The following is a 16,519-nucleotide window of genomic DNA, read 5'->3' as shown; positions in this document are numbered from 1 at the left end:
CACGCACATGGAAGTGACCCGTACAGGTGCGAGTGCGATCGCCGAGGGGGAAATCACTCGCGTAATAGTCGGGTCACCAATTCTTACGCGTAATAGTAATAGCGTAATAGCCAAATTTTTTAAAATTTTCCCTTTTGGGGGTCCAATTTTAGCCTAAATCTGGATATTTTCGAGCGTAATAAGCCTTCTGTAATAGCGTAATAGAACGTAATAGGGAGTAGTCGGGTCACAGTTTTTAAGAGTGATTTCCCCCTCGGCGATCGCGTTTAGTTTCACTTATCGAACGCCAAACCGACGCTCCCTTCCCGGAATTCGGACCAGAAACAGTCACACAAGCTGCCGCGCCTCGTTGAGTTTGGCGGGCTCCTCGGGTGGCTTTGCTTGGCTTTGCAACGCTTTGTTTTGATGGCCGAAATGTCACCGAGTTCTCAATCTACTTTCCGACGCGGTCCGCTATGATGACGTCTTGAACCGAGTCTGGAACAGCGGAAGCGAGCGGAACCGAAACACCTCGGAGAGTTCTCAGCGAGTCCCGCGTTCGGTCAGCTTCACGCTGCTGGCCGTGCTGGCTGAACCCGGACTCGGCTTACCGCTCGATTCGTTACCGTCGATGTATTATCTATCGCTGCTGACCAGCGGACCGGTGGACCAGTGCCAGGCCGACGGCAGGCCCACCAGTCGCCGACTCGCTCGCAAAGAAAGGCCCTGCCCCGCCCCGCCCCGCCCAGCCGCCGGACCGCGCTGCTGGGACGGCCGGGCACGCAAAGGGATTTTGGTATTCGCAGCCGCGGCCCCAGCAGGCTGCGTGTGACAGGCGCGCCGCATACAGTACGCCCCCGCAGTGGTGCGCCCGGAGAACGCCCTGAGGAACACCCAGAGGAACGCCCAGAGGAACGCCCAGAGGAACACCCAGAAGAACGCCCAGAAGAACGCCCAGAGGAACGCCCAGAGGAACGCCCAGAGGAACGCCCAGAGGAACGCCCAGAGGAACGCCCAGAGGAACGCCCAGAGGAACGCCCAGAGGAGCGCCCAGAGGAACGCCCAGAGGAACGCCCAGAGGGACGCCCGGAGGAACGCCCGGAGGAACGCCTGGAGGAACGCCCAGAGGAACGCCCAGAGGAACGCCCAGATGAACGCCCGGAGGAACGCCCAGAGGAACGACCAGAGGAACGCCCAGAGGAACACCCAGAGGAACGCCCGGAGGAACGCCCAGAGGAACGCCCAGGGAACGCCCGGCGTGCTTCCCCGCAGGCCGCGGCGTTGGTTCTGCTTCCCTTGTGGCCTTGGTGGCGTGGCGCGGTGGCGGTGGCGCGGGCGTGCCACGGCCATATATTCCCAAGTTGGCCTCCTCTTGGCCCCGATGCGACACAAACATCGAGACGCCACGGCGAGCGCGGCGGGGAGGGGCGGCCGCGGTATCCACAGGGGTGCCAACGACAGGCGGCGTGGACCGTCAAATCCAGAGCCCCCCCCCTCCTCGCAGCAGGAAGCATTGTGCAGGACGAGGCCACCATCGTGAGAGCCACTCCGCCGCAGACGCGTGCGTCGGCTCCTGCCTTTTTCTTTTCTTCTTTTTGTTGTTTGGCAGCGTGGCAGCGTCACTCAACAGTGTAACACTACAGTGAGCTTCCCGCCAAACATTCAGCGTGGCTCAAACGAACTAGCTCGGAACAATCAACAATACAATACTGTACGACCGAAAGCCGCGTCGCCGCGTCTCTGTGTGTCCGCCAAACAAGACCGAATTGAGGCCGAATGGTCAATAATCCCGTCGTCAGCGCGTGGACCGAGTAACCCCTGGACATGCCGCGTGGGCGGCGGTGTCCCGGTGGCGGCGAGGCGTGGCATGCACGACCATAATTTCAACCTCAACTTTCCCTCGACGACAACTTGTTTTTCACTGTGTTTTTTTTATGTCCGTTTTCCGCACCCCGTCGTGCGGGGAGTGACAGGCGGCGAGGCGTAGACGATAGGGCACTTTGTTTTCGCGACGGGGGCTCGTTTGGTGTAAGCAGAGGCCGAGCCTCGGGCCTCGGGCCTCGGGCCTCGGGCCGCCAGCGAGCTGCAGCCAGCCCCTCATAAATGAACAAAGTTTTGTCACATCGCCTTTTGAGACGCGTGTCGACGTGTGTGTGTGTGAGAGAGAGAGAGAGAGAGAGAGAGAGAGAGAGAGAGAGAGAGAGAGAGAGAGAGAGGTGTTGTGGGAAATTGAATAGTCTCTTCCGTTATTAGTCGGCGTTAAGGGGCGCAAACTTGCGATTTTACGGTGTGTTGAGGCTCGTGTCTCGCGCGAGGGGTTGAGCTCCGACGTCCACAGTGGCGGAGGCGGGGCAGGGCTGGCGCGGGTCATGGGGGTTGCGTTGCAGACCGGGGGAACCGAACCGTGAAAGCGAATTACTTGGTGGTGCCGCGCGGCGTGCGATGCTGCAGACTGATTCCGAGGGCCGCCTTCGTCGCTCCGTCTCTCTCGCACCTACAGGGGACGCCCCGTGAGTGCGAGAGAGACAGAGCGTCGAAAACGAACCTCATTCTGCTGTCCGGCTCGTCGGCGACCTCCCGGGCCGCGCGAAGACGACGAGGCCGTGAGGCGTGAAGGTGACGGTGTGCAGGTCGCGCAGGTCGGCCTCATTTGGACCACTTGGCGCAATCCGCCCTTTGCCCAGTGAGTGAGTCGGGCGGGGCGGGGCCGGGCGGGGCGGGGCGGGGCGGGCGGGGCGGGCGGGGCGGGCGGGGCGGGCGGGGCGGGCGGGGCGGGCGGGGCGGGGCGGGGCGGGGCGCGGCTGGAGGCTGCTGGACGGTGGACCGACGGACTCGAAATCGACGCGAAACGCGGCGGGGCGAGGGAAGGCCAGGCAGCGAGCCAGGCAGCGAGCCAGGCAGGGACGGAGCGGAGGCCCGGAGGGCGGTAAGGGCGGCAAGGGCACGGCCCCGGCTCCGCCAAGCAGAAGTAATCCCTGAGGAGGGCGGGGCGGAGCGGTACGGCCACAACGAGCCACCGCGAGCACGGCCACCACGAGCACGGCCACCCACGAGCACGGCCACCACGAGCACGGCCACCACGAGCACGGCCACCACGAGCACGACCACCTCGAGCACGGCCACCACGAGCACGGCCTCCACGAGCACGACCACCTCGAGCACGACCACCACGAGCACGACCACCTCGAGCACGGCCACCACGAGCACGACCACCACGAGCACGGCCACTACGTCCTCCACGAGCACGGTGCACTCGTTGAAAAGATCCAGCACATGCTGTTGCTTCGGGCGGGAGAGGGACAAACATGCGACGAGCGGGAAATAAACAAAATCTAATCGGTCTCTGTGTCCGTTTCCACACTGCGGGTTCCAAAAACGAGCATGCCGAGAAGCGCATTGATTCGGAGCTCGGCGCCGAGCCGGACCGCCATGCCATGCCATGCCATGCCATGCCATGCCAGCCCGCCAGCCAGCACGCCAGGCCGCCACAGGCCGCCTCCCCCCGGCCCACTTCCCTGCCACCCGTGCTGCTGCTACTGCTGCCACTGCTGCTGTGTGGACGCAGAGCTGGCTTATTGCTGATGTGAGCTTGGCACTGATCCCCCCGTCGATGGCCACACGGGTGGGATTTGGGCGAAAGAGGGGCAGGGGGAGGGAATTAGGGGAAGGGGGGGGGAACGGGATTGGGATCAGCCGAGTGCCTGGAAAAGGGGAAAAGGCACGAGTAGACTGATTCCGAAAGTCGTTTTCGTCGCGCAGTCTCTCTCGCACCAACAGCACTGAAAAACCAAACGTGGCCTAGACCGCACCAACTGGTGTGGTTAAATGGATGCCATTTTGACCACACCAGCTGGTGTGGTCTAGACCACGTTTGGTGCGTTTGGTGTGGTCTAGACCACACCAAACGTGGCCAAATGTGGTCTAGACCGCACCATACGTCGTCAAGCGTGGTCTAGACCACACCAACTGATGTGGTCAAAATGGCATCCATCTGACCACACCAGTGGTGCAGTCTGAACCACGTTTGGTTTTTCAGTGAGGGGGCGCCCCATGAGTGCGAAAGAGGCAGAGCCACGAAAAAGACTCTCGGAATCAGTCTGCAGGGGGGATGAGGGCTATAAAGCGACCAGCCGCCCAGCGATGGTGCGAGGGGACCAAGTGCGCGCAACAAGCGCTTCCCCGTCTCTGTCTCTCTTCTTTATCCGCTCTTCGGCCCGTCTGTCTCTTTTCCCCTCCCACCCCCACTCACTCCGGCCTATTCAAAGAGAAACGAAGCTCAGGGCGCCCTCGGAGTAATGGGATGGACGCTGTGCCCCGCCCCGCCCCGCCCCGCCACGCCCCGCCCCGCCACGCGCTTCCGCTACACCACGCCCCACAGCGCGCCTGTGAATCCGAGGGTAGGCAACACGCCGCGCGTGGCTGTGCGGCGGGCGAGTCTACCCGGCGCCTGCCAGCCCCGCCAGCCCCGCCTGCCGCCAGCCGCCGCCGCCAGCCAGCAGCCAAAGAGATCGGGCCCGCTGCCGCGCTATTTTTGGAGCGTCTCGGGGGCCCGTCGCGGAACGGAGCTCTGTTCGTGGGCAGGCTGGCGGTCTGGCGTCATTTGCCGAAAAGATTTCATTCTCCACTATTCTTTCAGGTCTGGCTCTGGCGGCATAGTGGCGCCAAGATAACCCCATCACGGTGTGTGGCTTCGGACTCGGCGCGTTAACACGGAATGAAATGTCATTTCCGGCAGGCGGCCGGCTATTCCACGCGGTTTCAACTTTGTTTGCTGGCCAAGTTTCACCGCGGCTCTGGTTTTCCTCCTTTTCGCAGTGTCAGCCCGTTATTAGCGCACCGAGTTGATGTCGCCGACAGCATTAGCCAATATTGCTCGGCATGCAAAGTGCCTCGCCTTCATGTCCCGGTCGGTCGGTCAGTCTCCGGCCCACTGTGCTGCGTCCCGCTGCGTCCCGCTCTATACCCCGTCCGTGTGGTCCGTGTGCGCAGGCGCTGCCCAGGGCGCGGCCCGCGCGCTGCGCCGGCCGTCCTTCGCGCCGCCCAACGCCCTGGAGCCCCTCATCGTGGTGGAGGAGTCCCTGGACGGCGACGAGGACGACGAGGTGGCCGGGGCGACGGGCGGCGGTGACTCGTCGTCGCGGGGCCTGGGGGGCCAGGACCGCGACGAGGCGTCGCCGTCGCCGCCCGCCGAGGCCGACGTCAACCCCTACCTGCTGAGCCCATGGAGGGACACCCGCAAGTCGTCCCTGCCGACGCCGGCCTGCGCGTCCGGCATCACCGCCAGCCAGGTAAAAAGGAAAAACTACAAAGTATTTTTTTTTTTAATGTACTGTATATAAGAAATAGGAAAAGAAAGAAAACATGTTATGGTCAGACTACTTGCTGTAGACGCCGTATTGCGAAACTAAAAAGTAGAAGCAGGAAACGTTTAAAAAGGCCGCCAGCAAGAACTAACTTTTTAATAAAGCTGACAATGTTCCCGGGGGATCGCGGGGGAGAGCTATAGTCTGACGGCGCGGTGCCTGCAGACTGATTCCGAGAGTCTCTCCGTCGCTGGGTCTCCCTCGCCCCCGCAGGGGACGCGCCATGAGTGCGAGAGAGCCAGAGCGACGAACCGACTCTCGGAACGAGTCTGCTGCTCGCCTGCTTCAACGGATAACTCGGGGCGATTAGCGCGGCGACACGCGAAGCGAAACAGCAGGCAGAGCTCTGCTTTCGTCGCTCCGTCTCTCTCGCACTCACGGGTCGTCGCGCAAGGGTGCGACAGAGACAGAGCGACTTGCTCGGCATCGGCCTGCGAGGCGCCGCCGCACAGTGGGCCAGAAGCCGGTGGCGGCGGCCAAAACTCTAGACGCGTTTTGAGCTCCAGAGTCGCTAAATTGGACTCGAACCGAGCGTGTGACCCCACCAATGGATTCCTCGTTCGGAGAGCAGTCCATTGGTGGGGTCACACGTTCGGTTCGAGTCCTGTTTTGCGACTCTGGAGCTCAAAACGCGTCTAGAGTTTTGGCCGCCTCCACCGGCTTCTGGCCCACTGTGCGCCGCCAACTCGTAACTCGCTTAACTCTGCTGTCGTTGTCTTGGCGCAGGTGCGACGCCTGTCGGAGCGCGGCCCCGAGTCCGGGCCGTCGCCGCGCGAGCAGGAGTTCCTGGCCACGCTGTCCGCCATGCCGGGGCCCACGCCGGGCGGCCGCCGCCACTCCGTCGTCATCTCCCGGGTGCCGCCGCCGTCGCTCATCATGTTCGGCCGCGGCCGGCGCGAGTCCATCGCCGCCTTCTCGGCCGCGGCCTCGCGGCCCGCCGCCCTCGCCTCCTCCACGCACAACCTCCAGCTGGACCTCATGGACGACCTGCTGGAGTTCAAGGCCGCCAAGAAGGTGAAGCAGCTGCAGCAGGAGGCGCGGCGCTGGTGCGACGCGGGCAGTCCCAGCCCCAGCCCCAGCCCGCCGGAGAGCCCCACACAGGCCGCGCCCTCGACACTGCCCTCGGCTGAGCCGCAGCAGCCATAAACAGGCAGGGGACCACTGACGCATTCGCACTCACGCCCACGCACACACACCGACGCACTCACACGCTCCGGACGGCCTGCCACGGCCGGACTGCACGCGGCCTCCAGCACACTTGGCACGCGCGCGTCGGCACTGCGCGTGACGTCATGGTCGCGTCGGTAACGCACCACTCTCCCGAGCAGCAGGTCGGGAGTTCAAATCCCGAGATGCGACGTTTGAATCTCATTTCTTTCCTCCTAAAATATTTCAACGCAACAGTAAACTGAAACGTCTGAGACGAGAAAGAGGGAGAGAGGGAGAGAGAGAGTAACCACTTCCGATGTGCTTCAACGACCGCGTGCCAAGTAAGCGTGCTCCAAAGCCCGACGCTCTGCCGCTGTGCTCGGCTCCCGGAGCGCACCCACACCATCCACACCCTGCATACCCGCGCCCAGCAGCGCCAAGCCTGGCCCAGCCCCAGCATGACACTTCCTTTCGAGTCGTTTCCCAGCCGGTCCCACCATCATGCACTTTGCGCCCCTCTCGGAATCGTCTTTGTAATTTCCGTGTTGTAGCACTCCGTACTCCGCGCCCCACAGCCTCACAACGGCCGCGGGGGGCGACGGGTATACACTGTAGACACTGTGCGTCCCACAGTGGGCTGGAAGACCGGTGGAGGCGGACAAGGCTCTCGACGCGTTTTGATCGCTAAAGTCGATAAGCAGGACTCGAACCGAACGTGTGACCCCCACCAATGGATTGCTCTCCGAACGAGCAATCCATTGGTGGGGTCACAGGTTCGGTTCGAGCCCCATTTAGCGACTCTGGAGCTCAAAACGCGTCTAGTTATCGCCGGCCCCCGCCGGTCTTCTGGCCCACTGTGCGACCGCCGGCAGTGCCGCCCAGTGCGCCGCGCGCCCTCTGGTGGCAGCGCCGCCAACTGCGGCGGTGAATCTGCAGCCTTTGTGTGCCTCGCCTGCCTCGCCTGCCTCGCCTCGCCTCGCCGCCGTGCTCCATAGTCTTCCTGGAACGTGGCGGGAGTCACAAAGTCAGCCAAGCGACAGGGGAATTCCGCGAGCAGGGGAAGAGGGGTGGGGGGGGAGCGTTCCCGCATTCTAGTTTCCGGGCCGACGAAGTCGTTCCTTGTACTCCCGGTGATTAGCCGGGGGCTCTGGGGGCTCGGGGGCGGCGGCGGTGTCAGCCAGAGCGATTCCAAATAGTGCTGTCTCTCTCGCACTCACGGGGCTGTGTGTTTCGGTTGAGGGGGAGGCAGAGCTTTGGACCGTCCCGTCCGCCAAACAGGTGGTTTGGCTACAAGTTATTTTTTTTTTTGTCACGCAGGGAAAGGCAGACTGAAAATCAGGCACAGACAGAAACAGACACCAAGACACGCACGCAGACAGACAGACAGACAGACAGACAAACAGACCGACAGACAGACAGACAGACAGACAGACAGACAGACAGACAGACAGACAGACAGACAGACAGACGCCCTCTATTTGAATCCGCTTGACTGGCCGCCCTCGAAACCGAGTGACTAGTGCCGCCGCGCGTCGCGAACGAGACGCTGGAATTGAATGGCGTAGCTAGCGCAGCCCTGCACTGCCCCCCTTTTGTCGCTCTGTCTCTCTCGCACTCATGGAGCGTTCCGTATGGGTGCGAGAGAGACGAAGTGAGGCGGCTGTGCAGAGGGGGGTGCTAAGCGGGCGCCGCCACCAAGGTCGCCGACGTCGCCGCCGTCGCCGAGTCCCTGCTCATGCCGATATTAAAATGAAATCCGGCCGGGCAGTCGAGCCGAGTCGAGCAGAGTCGCGCAGCCCCGCACAGTGGGCCAGAAGACCAGTGGAGGCGGCCAAAACTCTAGACGCGTTTTGAGCTCCAGAGTCGCTAAATGGGACTCGAAGCGAGCGTGTGACCCCACCAATGGATTCCTCGTTCGGAGAGCAATCCATTGGTGGGGTCACACGTTCGGTTCGAGCGGCCTATTTAGCGACTCTGGAGCTCAAAACGTGTTTAGAGTTTTGGCAGCGTCCACTGGTCTTCTGGCCCACTGTGCCCCGCCGCGTTGCACCGCGTGTGAGAGGAGAGGAGCCCCTCCCGCAGGCTGCTCGGCCTGCTCGCTCCGTCTCTCTCGCACCGGTGCGAAACCTCCCGCGCGCCGCGCGAGTTGGAGAGAGACAGCGCGACGCGAAAAGCACCGAATATTCCGCCTTCCGCGTCGCGCCGCCGCCACCGCTTTGGCGGAAATTAAATTTCACCGCGAAAATGTCTCGAATGAGGGGCGGGGGAAAAGGAGAGGGGCGTCGCGCGGCACAGTTTGTTCTCTCTTTCTTTTTCCCGCCTTTATTGCGCGCGCGGGGTTTGTTTGTTTTTTTCTGCGATAGGCGGCCGTATTAACGGGTATGGAAAATCGATGCGTGCGAAGCGGAGGCCCGCGACGCGTGAGAGAGCGAGAGAGAGAGAGAGAGAGAGAGAGGGGGGGGGAGGAGAGAGAGAGAGTGAGAGAGAGAGAGAGAGAGAGAGAGAGAGCAAACTTGGCTACCGGACGGAAGTTCGTCCTCAATCTCTCTCTCCCGCAGCATTACACTCCGCTTTGCAATAAGGCGGCAGCGGCACTGGCTGGCACTGCCTTGCAGGCACCGGGCACTGCCAGCCCTGTGCGCAGCCCTGCGCAGCCCTGCTAGCCCTGCACGGGGTTGTTTGTCAGAGTGCTACAAGGCAGGGAAGAGTCGGGAAAGCCCTCTCGTACACTGCGAAGGGGAAGGGGGGCGCCTTCCGGTCGGTGCACTCCAGCCCCGCCAGCGCCGCGCTCTCGGCTCTCGGCTCTCGCTCTGGCCGACCGAGGAAAAGCCAGGTGCAGACAGGCTCCCGCTTCCGGAGGCCCCCCCCCCCCCGCCACCCAGCGCGAGCAGTCGCGCAAATGCACTCCTCGCAGACACGCAAAATATCGCACGCGCGCAAAGACGCTTACACGAGCCGCACTCGCGTGTGTAGCCGTGGCTTGCGACCGAACAAAAATAGCCGGGGGAAAAAATGGGGGACGAAACTCGTTTAATTGTGTGCGTGTCACACAAAGAAGCGTGAAATGCCGCCTCGCCGGGCGGGTCGGGCTTTGTGGCGACCAGCACGCCGAGCACGCCGAGCACGCCGTGCACGCCCCCCGCGGCCGTATCCGTCGCTCTGTCTCTCTCGCAACCGCAGGGATGCCACGTGAGTGCGGGAGAGAGAGAGAGACAGCGCGACGAAAACGACTCTCGGAATCAGTCTGCAGCGGTCCGCATGACGGGGATGATGGAGGCGGAGGGGGGCGGAGGGGGCGGAGGGAGGCACACCGTAATGGCGCTGCCCTCGGGCGTTGTCAAAGGGGGCGGGGGAGGGGGATGAGCTTGTTGATGTCCAGGGAATCACGTCCCTCGTTTGGCCGCCGTGCCCGCCGTGCCCGCCCGGGTCTCGGCGGCAGCAGGGGCAGCAGCAGCGGGAGGACGGCCAAGGCGATCCCTGCCCCCAAAAAGTACTCCCATTTCGCGAATAGTTGGGTGTGGCTCGACGAGCGACGTCACTCTGGTCCCTTCCGCCATTATCGAGGCAGGGCCATGGCCGGCCAGCAGGCTGCTTCCGAGAGGCGACTTCTGTCTCTCTCGCGCTCATGGGGCGTCCCGTACAGGTGCGAGAGAGACAGGGCGACGGAGAGGACTCTCGGCAGCAGCTTGCAGGCTGGGCCAGGCACAGTGGGCCAGAAGACCGGTGGAGGCGGCCAAAACTCTAGACGCGTTTTGAGCTCCAGAGTCGCTAAGCAGGACTCAAACCGAACGTGTGACCCCACCAATGGATTGCTCTCCGAACGAGCAATCCATTGGTGGGGTCACACGTTTGGTTCGAGTCTCACTTAGCGACTCTGGAGCTCAAAACGCGTCCAGAGTTTAGGCCGCCTCCGCCGGTCTTCTGGCCCACTGTGCTTGGCCATGCCGAGGGGGTGGCCAGCCGGGCAGGAAATTCCGACCCTCTGGAAGGGTGGCCCTGGAATGGTTGGAAGGCCCTGTGGAGGGACCGGCCCTCGAGGGCTTCGGGTTGCCTTCGTACTCAAACAGGCCACGCCACGCCACGCCCAGCCAGGCCACGCCCAGCCAGGCCGCAAGGGACCGACCGCCGTTACCTGTTGCTACCAGGTCGGGGATATCAAATTCAGGACCGCGGCAGCAGCACGTCGCCCACAACACGAGCACCAGCCTGGCTGCCTGGCTGCCTGGCTGCCTGCCTGCCTGGCTGCCTGCCTGCCTGCCTGGCTGCCTGCCTGCCTGCCTGCCCGGGGGGGAGGGGGGGCGGATCCTCTGGTTGCAGTTTCATTCCGCACCGCGCTCTCGTCGCTCTGTCTCACTCACACTCGCGACGAAGGGTTGGCAGCGGCGAGGGCGCGCTCACGGTGCACACACGGCGACACGGCGACGGGGCTGAAATGATGGCAGCCCGTCGATACCCCACGCCTGCTGCCCGACTTGCCCGACGCATGGGGCATGGACGGCCGCCGCTACTAGAACGGCGGCACTACCCCACGCACTGCGCGCACTGTGCCACCGCCCGACTAGAACCCCACACCCAACTCACTCACAGTGCTGGACAAGGTCCCCCACTCGCCCCCACTGCATGCTCGTCGTCCTCGTCCCACTTGCCCGAGCACGAGGGGCAAGGAGACAGTAAACACCCAGACTCTCGGTTCGCCAAAGACAGCCGCCACACACCTCACCTAAAAACACGCCAGTCACTCGTTCGCGTTCAAACCCGTCCCACTAGCGCCTAGAACTTGTGCACTGAAGTAACTTGCCCCCCGTCGCGACGCGTTGTGGTTTGCGTTGCCTGACTTCCCTGTGGGTTCGCAGGGCGGGCCGCGCCGCGCCTCGGAGCTGCCGGGGCTGCCCTCGCAGGCCTCGCCGCTCATCGTCAACCGCCGCAAGTCCGAGCTCCCGCCCAGGATCCCGAGGGAGTTCGCCGCCGAGGTGGCGGAGCTGGCGGCCGAGGCCGAGGCGGAGGCCAAGCGCCGCGACGAGGGCATCGTGTGCTCCAACTCGGACTTGCTGAACCTGTGCGGGGTGGACGCCCCCGCCGCGCCGCCGCCGCCGCCCGTGGTGGTGTCCGCCACGCCGTCGCCGCTGGCCGCGCGCCTCATCACGCTCCGCAACGACAGCGTCGAGATCAAGGAGGTGAAGGAGCCCAAGGAGCCCGCACGCAGCACCGTGCTCGTCAGCATGCGCGGCGACCGGCCGCAGTCCTCGCTCGCCGCCGCGCCGCCCCCGCCGCCCAAGGTCGTCATCGCCGCCCCCAAGGTCGTCGTGGCCGCCCCCAAGGTGGTCGCTCCGACTGCGGCCGCCCCCAAGGCCGCCCCCAAGGCCGTGGTCATGGCGGGCAAGGACGTCCCCCGGCCCGCCCCCGAGGGCGTCGACAGCAAGGCGTCCACGAGCGGTCTGGAGCGCCGCGACTCCGACAAGGTGATGTGGGACGAGCGGTCCGGGTCCCTGGTCGACGCCGGCGTGCTGGGCTCCGCCATCGAGGGCTTCCTGAACAAGGACGCGTCCGTCAAGAACAAGAAGGGCACCACCAACAGCGTCCACCGCGCCACGGCGCAGCTGTCGGCCTGGGTCACGGCGGTGGCCATCTGGAACCCCCGGGGCTCCCAGACCGCGACGCCCCAAACGGGGACGCCGCAAGCGGGGACACCGCAAGCTGGCACGCCCCGCGGCCCCACGCCCCAGGCCACGCCGCAAGACACGCCCGAGTCCACGCCGCGGCGACGCCCCAAGGTGTCCTGCGACGCCGTCTGCAGCACCCTCAAGAGCCTCTTCGTCAAGTAGGCTGCGTCATACCCTGCAAAAAAGTAATAAGTTGAAAAAAAAAGTGGAGCGAGCGCAATATTATACCTATTTTCGTAATAACAAATTAATTTTTTAAAATGTCGTCACAGTGAAGGCCACGGCCGCGGCTCAGGCCCCTCATCTTCCCGGCACAAGGGCGGTTGTGAGCAATGTAGGTGATTCGCTATTCGGTGTCCGCCGTGTCCGCCGTGGGCTAGTGGCGGCGCCACCATCGCCTCTCGACGAGTCGTAGACAGTGTCGCGGACAGGGTCTGCCAGGCAGTCTGCCAGGCAGTCTGCCAGGCACCCCAACTAGGCTTGAAGTAGGCTGAACAATTCCAAGGGGTCCGACGTCGCGAAATGCCCGGATGAGTGGAATTTCTCTTCGCGATACGTAAATGAGCTCAGATACCGGATATGAAATAGGCAACTCCCAGAAACTTACCGCGTGAGGGCAACTGCTTCGTGCCTACTTCCGGTGCTTCCGGCACTTCCGGCTCTTCCGGTACTTCCAGTTTCTCCTCTTCGCTGCCGCGGGTCGTTTCCCGCTCGGTCTATAAATACAAAACGAACGCGTGTACATAGTGTACCTTTACTTGTTGGGCCTACTTCGGGGGAAGATGCAGCGTTTTCGCACGGCGACGTGCGAGCAAACCTTTTTTCGCTTTTCGTGTGGACCATGACTACGGGGCCGCCGAGGGCCGTTTTTCAGACACTGCCTTGCGGATCGCCCACTTATTACGTAACTTTTTTTCTGTTTATGCCCTTGTTGCTCCTTATGGACTCCTCATGAGTGTGAGAGAGACAAGTTACGTAATACGTGGACAAGCCCTTGTGTGAGTCCAGGACGGGCGCCTGGGGTGCCGGGCGGCCCCGAAGAGACCAAAGTGAAAGATTGGAGGTGCGGCAAGTTGATGAAAAACTAGAATTATTTCGTTCAAAACTTTGTCTTACGATTCCTTCGTGTATATAAGATACAAAAATAAAATATGGCCGAGCTATAAAACATGTAGCAGGGGTTACACTTGTAGCAAAAGGCATGTTTAGAAGACGAGCACTACCCATCGTTTGAGTGTTATTTAGATGTTTAAGCTACTTCCCAAAAAAAAAACCTTCCCCCTATTATATTCGTGTACATCAGGCAGTGGCATTGAACCATATCTGACGAGGAGGCAAAGAAGTTTTCGAAGTCCTTCCTTCGTTCCTCTCCGACCATCGGCAGCCAGCCCCTGCTTGAGCATGTTAAATTTCTAGTTTGTTGTGTGTTGCAAATTTATGTAGTCTCGTAGGAGTGCTCCTCGACAAAGTACAGATATTTTACGATTTTTTTCCCCTTTATATCTTTGGCGGCTGGTCCCCTCTGAAACCAGAAATAAATGTACTATTTTATAGTTTTTAATATATTTTTCTCCAAATAGATGTATCCTATCGCTGAAAAGGTAAATGGAAGGTGAGCCAGGCGGAGAGTTCGGCTGATGATACCCTGGTCCCAGGAAGCGAGGCGACAACCCCTTAGTTCTGGCTCTGCCGGTGTTCAATGCTTCCCATGCGACACCAGATGTCACCTCTCGAGTGTATTTCAGGTGTGCCTTGCTAAGAGCAAGACATGCAAAAGTAAACGGGAGAGAAGAAAACGCTCTGGGCGGGGTTTGAACCCACAATCATGAGGACTAGCGGCGAAGACATTTGTCTGCCCCTAATGTAAATTTTACATTAAATTTTTAGTGTTTTTCATTAAATTTTAATCTCTTTGTGGTCCATGTAATTTTGTAGGTAAGGGTACTGACTGAAAAAAAAAATGATTGTGAAGAAGTGGGTGACCGTGGGTTGGACTGGGAACGTTTTCACATTTCTGCAAAGAACATGAAACGAAAGGCAGGTAGTTTTCTGTCGATTTAACCACGAGCGTACCTGAAGCCCCCTGAGTATGGCGTAGATTCTTACCTCTTTTTGTCTACCGTTCCGTCATAGGCAACCATTTGTCTCACATCCTGGCGATCATTTTTAGCTTATGTAACCAAAACTTTGACAATACGTCTCAATTATTTCGAGAGGAATTGCTTTTAATTTCTCGTTTCGCCGCGGCAACGCCCCACAGAAAGAAAGCCGGGGAGTTGGTGGTCGTTCCCTCTGCCTCCACCTGGCCAACAACAACAAGGCGTCAATGGGCGTGGGGCGCACTCGCGGGTCCACCAGGAACCACCCCGATCACCTCCTTCTTTCTCTCTCACGCGCGACGCTTATTCGAAGGCTGACTTACCGATCGAATTGGGAAAGTAATAGGCGACTGAAGCTAACTGTTAGGTTGGCAACGACTTCGTTCGTGGTCCCCGGCCGTTGCAAGTTGGCGGCCCTGGCTCTTGGAGTTTGCTCTGCAGCGCTCTGCAGGGATCCGGGGGGAGGTTCGTTAGCAATGCGTTTTATCGTTTTATCGCGTAGCTCGGAGGGCGACGCTTTCGACCTTTTTCGACCAATGGGGCGAGGCCTCGGGGAAACCTGGGGACTCCAAGCGAAGCGAGCAACGCCGCTGCGGTACAGTGCAAACCAAAATGTGTAGCGTGTTTCGTTGTGTTATTTTTCTTTGTGTGTGTGTCGTGTTGTAGAAGCGGACTGTTATTGATGTTATGAATGTGAAAAAAAAGTCATGTAGATTCTCAGTACGTAGCAGAATAACATAGGATGGAAACAAAATGTTTGAAAAATAAAAGAAGTGAAATAAACCGCAAAGTTCTTTCCTCCGAAAGAAAATTGCATTTCCGTTGGTGTTGTACGTGGCTGGGTCTGTAGATACTGATACTCCACCAAGGGATGGCCGCGGGTCGGTAGGGGGTATCCTGTGAAAAAGGTTGTCTTGTCGTACTGTACTTTGAGTAGCAGGCCTAGACTTTAAACTGGTTGTTCCTGAACCAAATCAAACTCCCTCTAACTGTAATTGTGCTCTCTCGAATTTTAATAGTTAAATAAAGAAACGAATAATGGACCCATCGTGTGTTTTTCTTCGTTTTCCCCGACAGCTAGAAGAGCGCGTCTGTGCAAACCGCGCGGCTGCCTCGCCTCGCCTCACAGTGGGCCAGAAGACCGGTGGCCGCGGCCAAAACTCTAGACGCGTTTTGAGCCCCAGCAGGCCTCGAACCGAACGTGTGACCCCACCAATGGATTCCTCGTTCTGAGAGCAATCCATTGGTGGGGTCACACGTTCGGTTCGAGTCCCAGTTAGCGACTCTAGAGCTCAAAACGCGTCTAGAGTTTTGTCCGCCGCCACCGGTCTTCTGGCCCACTGTGCGCCTGCGGTCCATAGCGCCCGCGGATTCGAGGATAGGCAACTCTGCGAAGCGCCGGCGCGCGGCGGGCTAGCCTACCCCCATTACCATTACCATTAGAGGCCAGACCACACATGATCGTCTGCCATTTCGGGCCCGACACATGCCCGCCTGCAATGCAAAACGGGGCATGGCCGTCCTAACTAAGGCGACGCTTTATCCCGGCGGTACCGCCGCGTTGGTGATCCGTGTAGCCAGACGGGAGGCAGAAATTTCCAAAGATGCACTGGTCAATTTCGCAGGGTAATCCCTCTCAGCCTGGCCAGTAGGTGACATGCGGGCTTCGCTCCTGAGAAGTTGCTTGCCCCTTGCTGAGGTTGGCAACCCTTTCGACATGGAATTTTTGAGGCAACTCTAGGATCAGCCTTCGCCACCCAGCCCAGCGGAGGCTTTTACAGGCGGCCGTCGAGCGAGCAACAGATGGCGCAGACGAGGCAGCGACCATCGGCTTGACCGAGGAGCCCTAAAGGCCGGGCTCTATAGTGGGCCGCCGCGGCCCAGTGCGCCGGCGCCGTGTATGGCGGGCCTAGGCCGGCCGGGCCCCGCGACGCGAGCCACGCCGCCGCGGCCGTCGTGTAGCGGTGTAGCGGTCCGGTCCGCGTGGAGCCAAGTCAAGTCGCGCCGCGAACGCCGCGGACGCCGCGACCGCGAACATCGACCTCCTGGCGGGCGTGCGCGCCGGCCACAACTCGCAGCCCCACAGCGCGCAGCGCTGCCTCGCGCCGCGACAAACCCCTACCAGTGTTGCCAACCCGGCCGGCGGCCAGGGCGAGACTGCCAGGCCGCACGGCGCGGCCGCACTGCGAGGCCCGCACTGTGCAGGAAGCAGAAATCCCAAGACCCGTGGGAGAAAGGAGAAAGGGGCGTTGCGCGCGTAGCGTCGCCA

At 61.1% G+C, this 16,519-nt stretch overlaps 1 protein-coding gene across 1 annotated transcript; it reads left to right on the top strand.

The window, feature by feature from the left end:
* The first annotated feature begins 4,877 nt into the window (after positions 1-4,877).
* Positions 4,878-15,293, top strand: LOC117647478. The gene is made up of 5 exons (XM_034389234.1): positions 4,878-5,267; positions 6,069-6,356; positions 6,671-6,673; positions 11,345-11,770; positions 11,810-15,293. Exons 1-5 carry the CDS (start codon positions 4,878-4,880, stop codon positions 12,311-12,313), a joined length of 1,611 nt encoding a protein of 536 aa, XP_034245125.1. The 3' UTR covers positions 12,314-15,293.
* Positions 15,294-16,519: the final 1,226 nt, after the last annotated feature.

Source organism: Thrips palmi, unplaced genomic scaffold (genome assembly GCF_012932325.1).
Source record: "Thrips palmi isolate BJ-2018 unplaced genomic scaffold, TpBJ-2018v1 HiC_scaffold_2, whole genome shotgun sequence".
Classification (NCBI taxonomy): Eukaryota; Metazoa; Arthropoda; class Insecta; order Thysanoptera; family Thripidae; genus Thrips; species Thrips palmi.
This window is presented reverse-complemented; position numbering and strand designations above follow the sequence as displayed.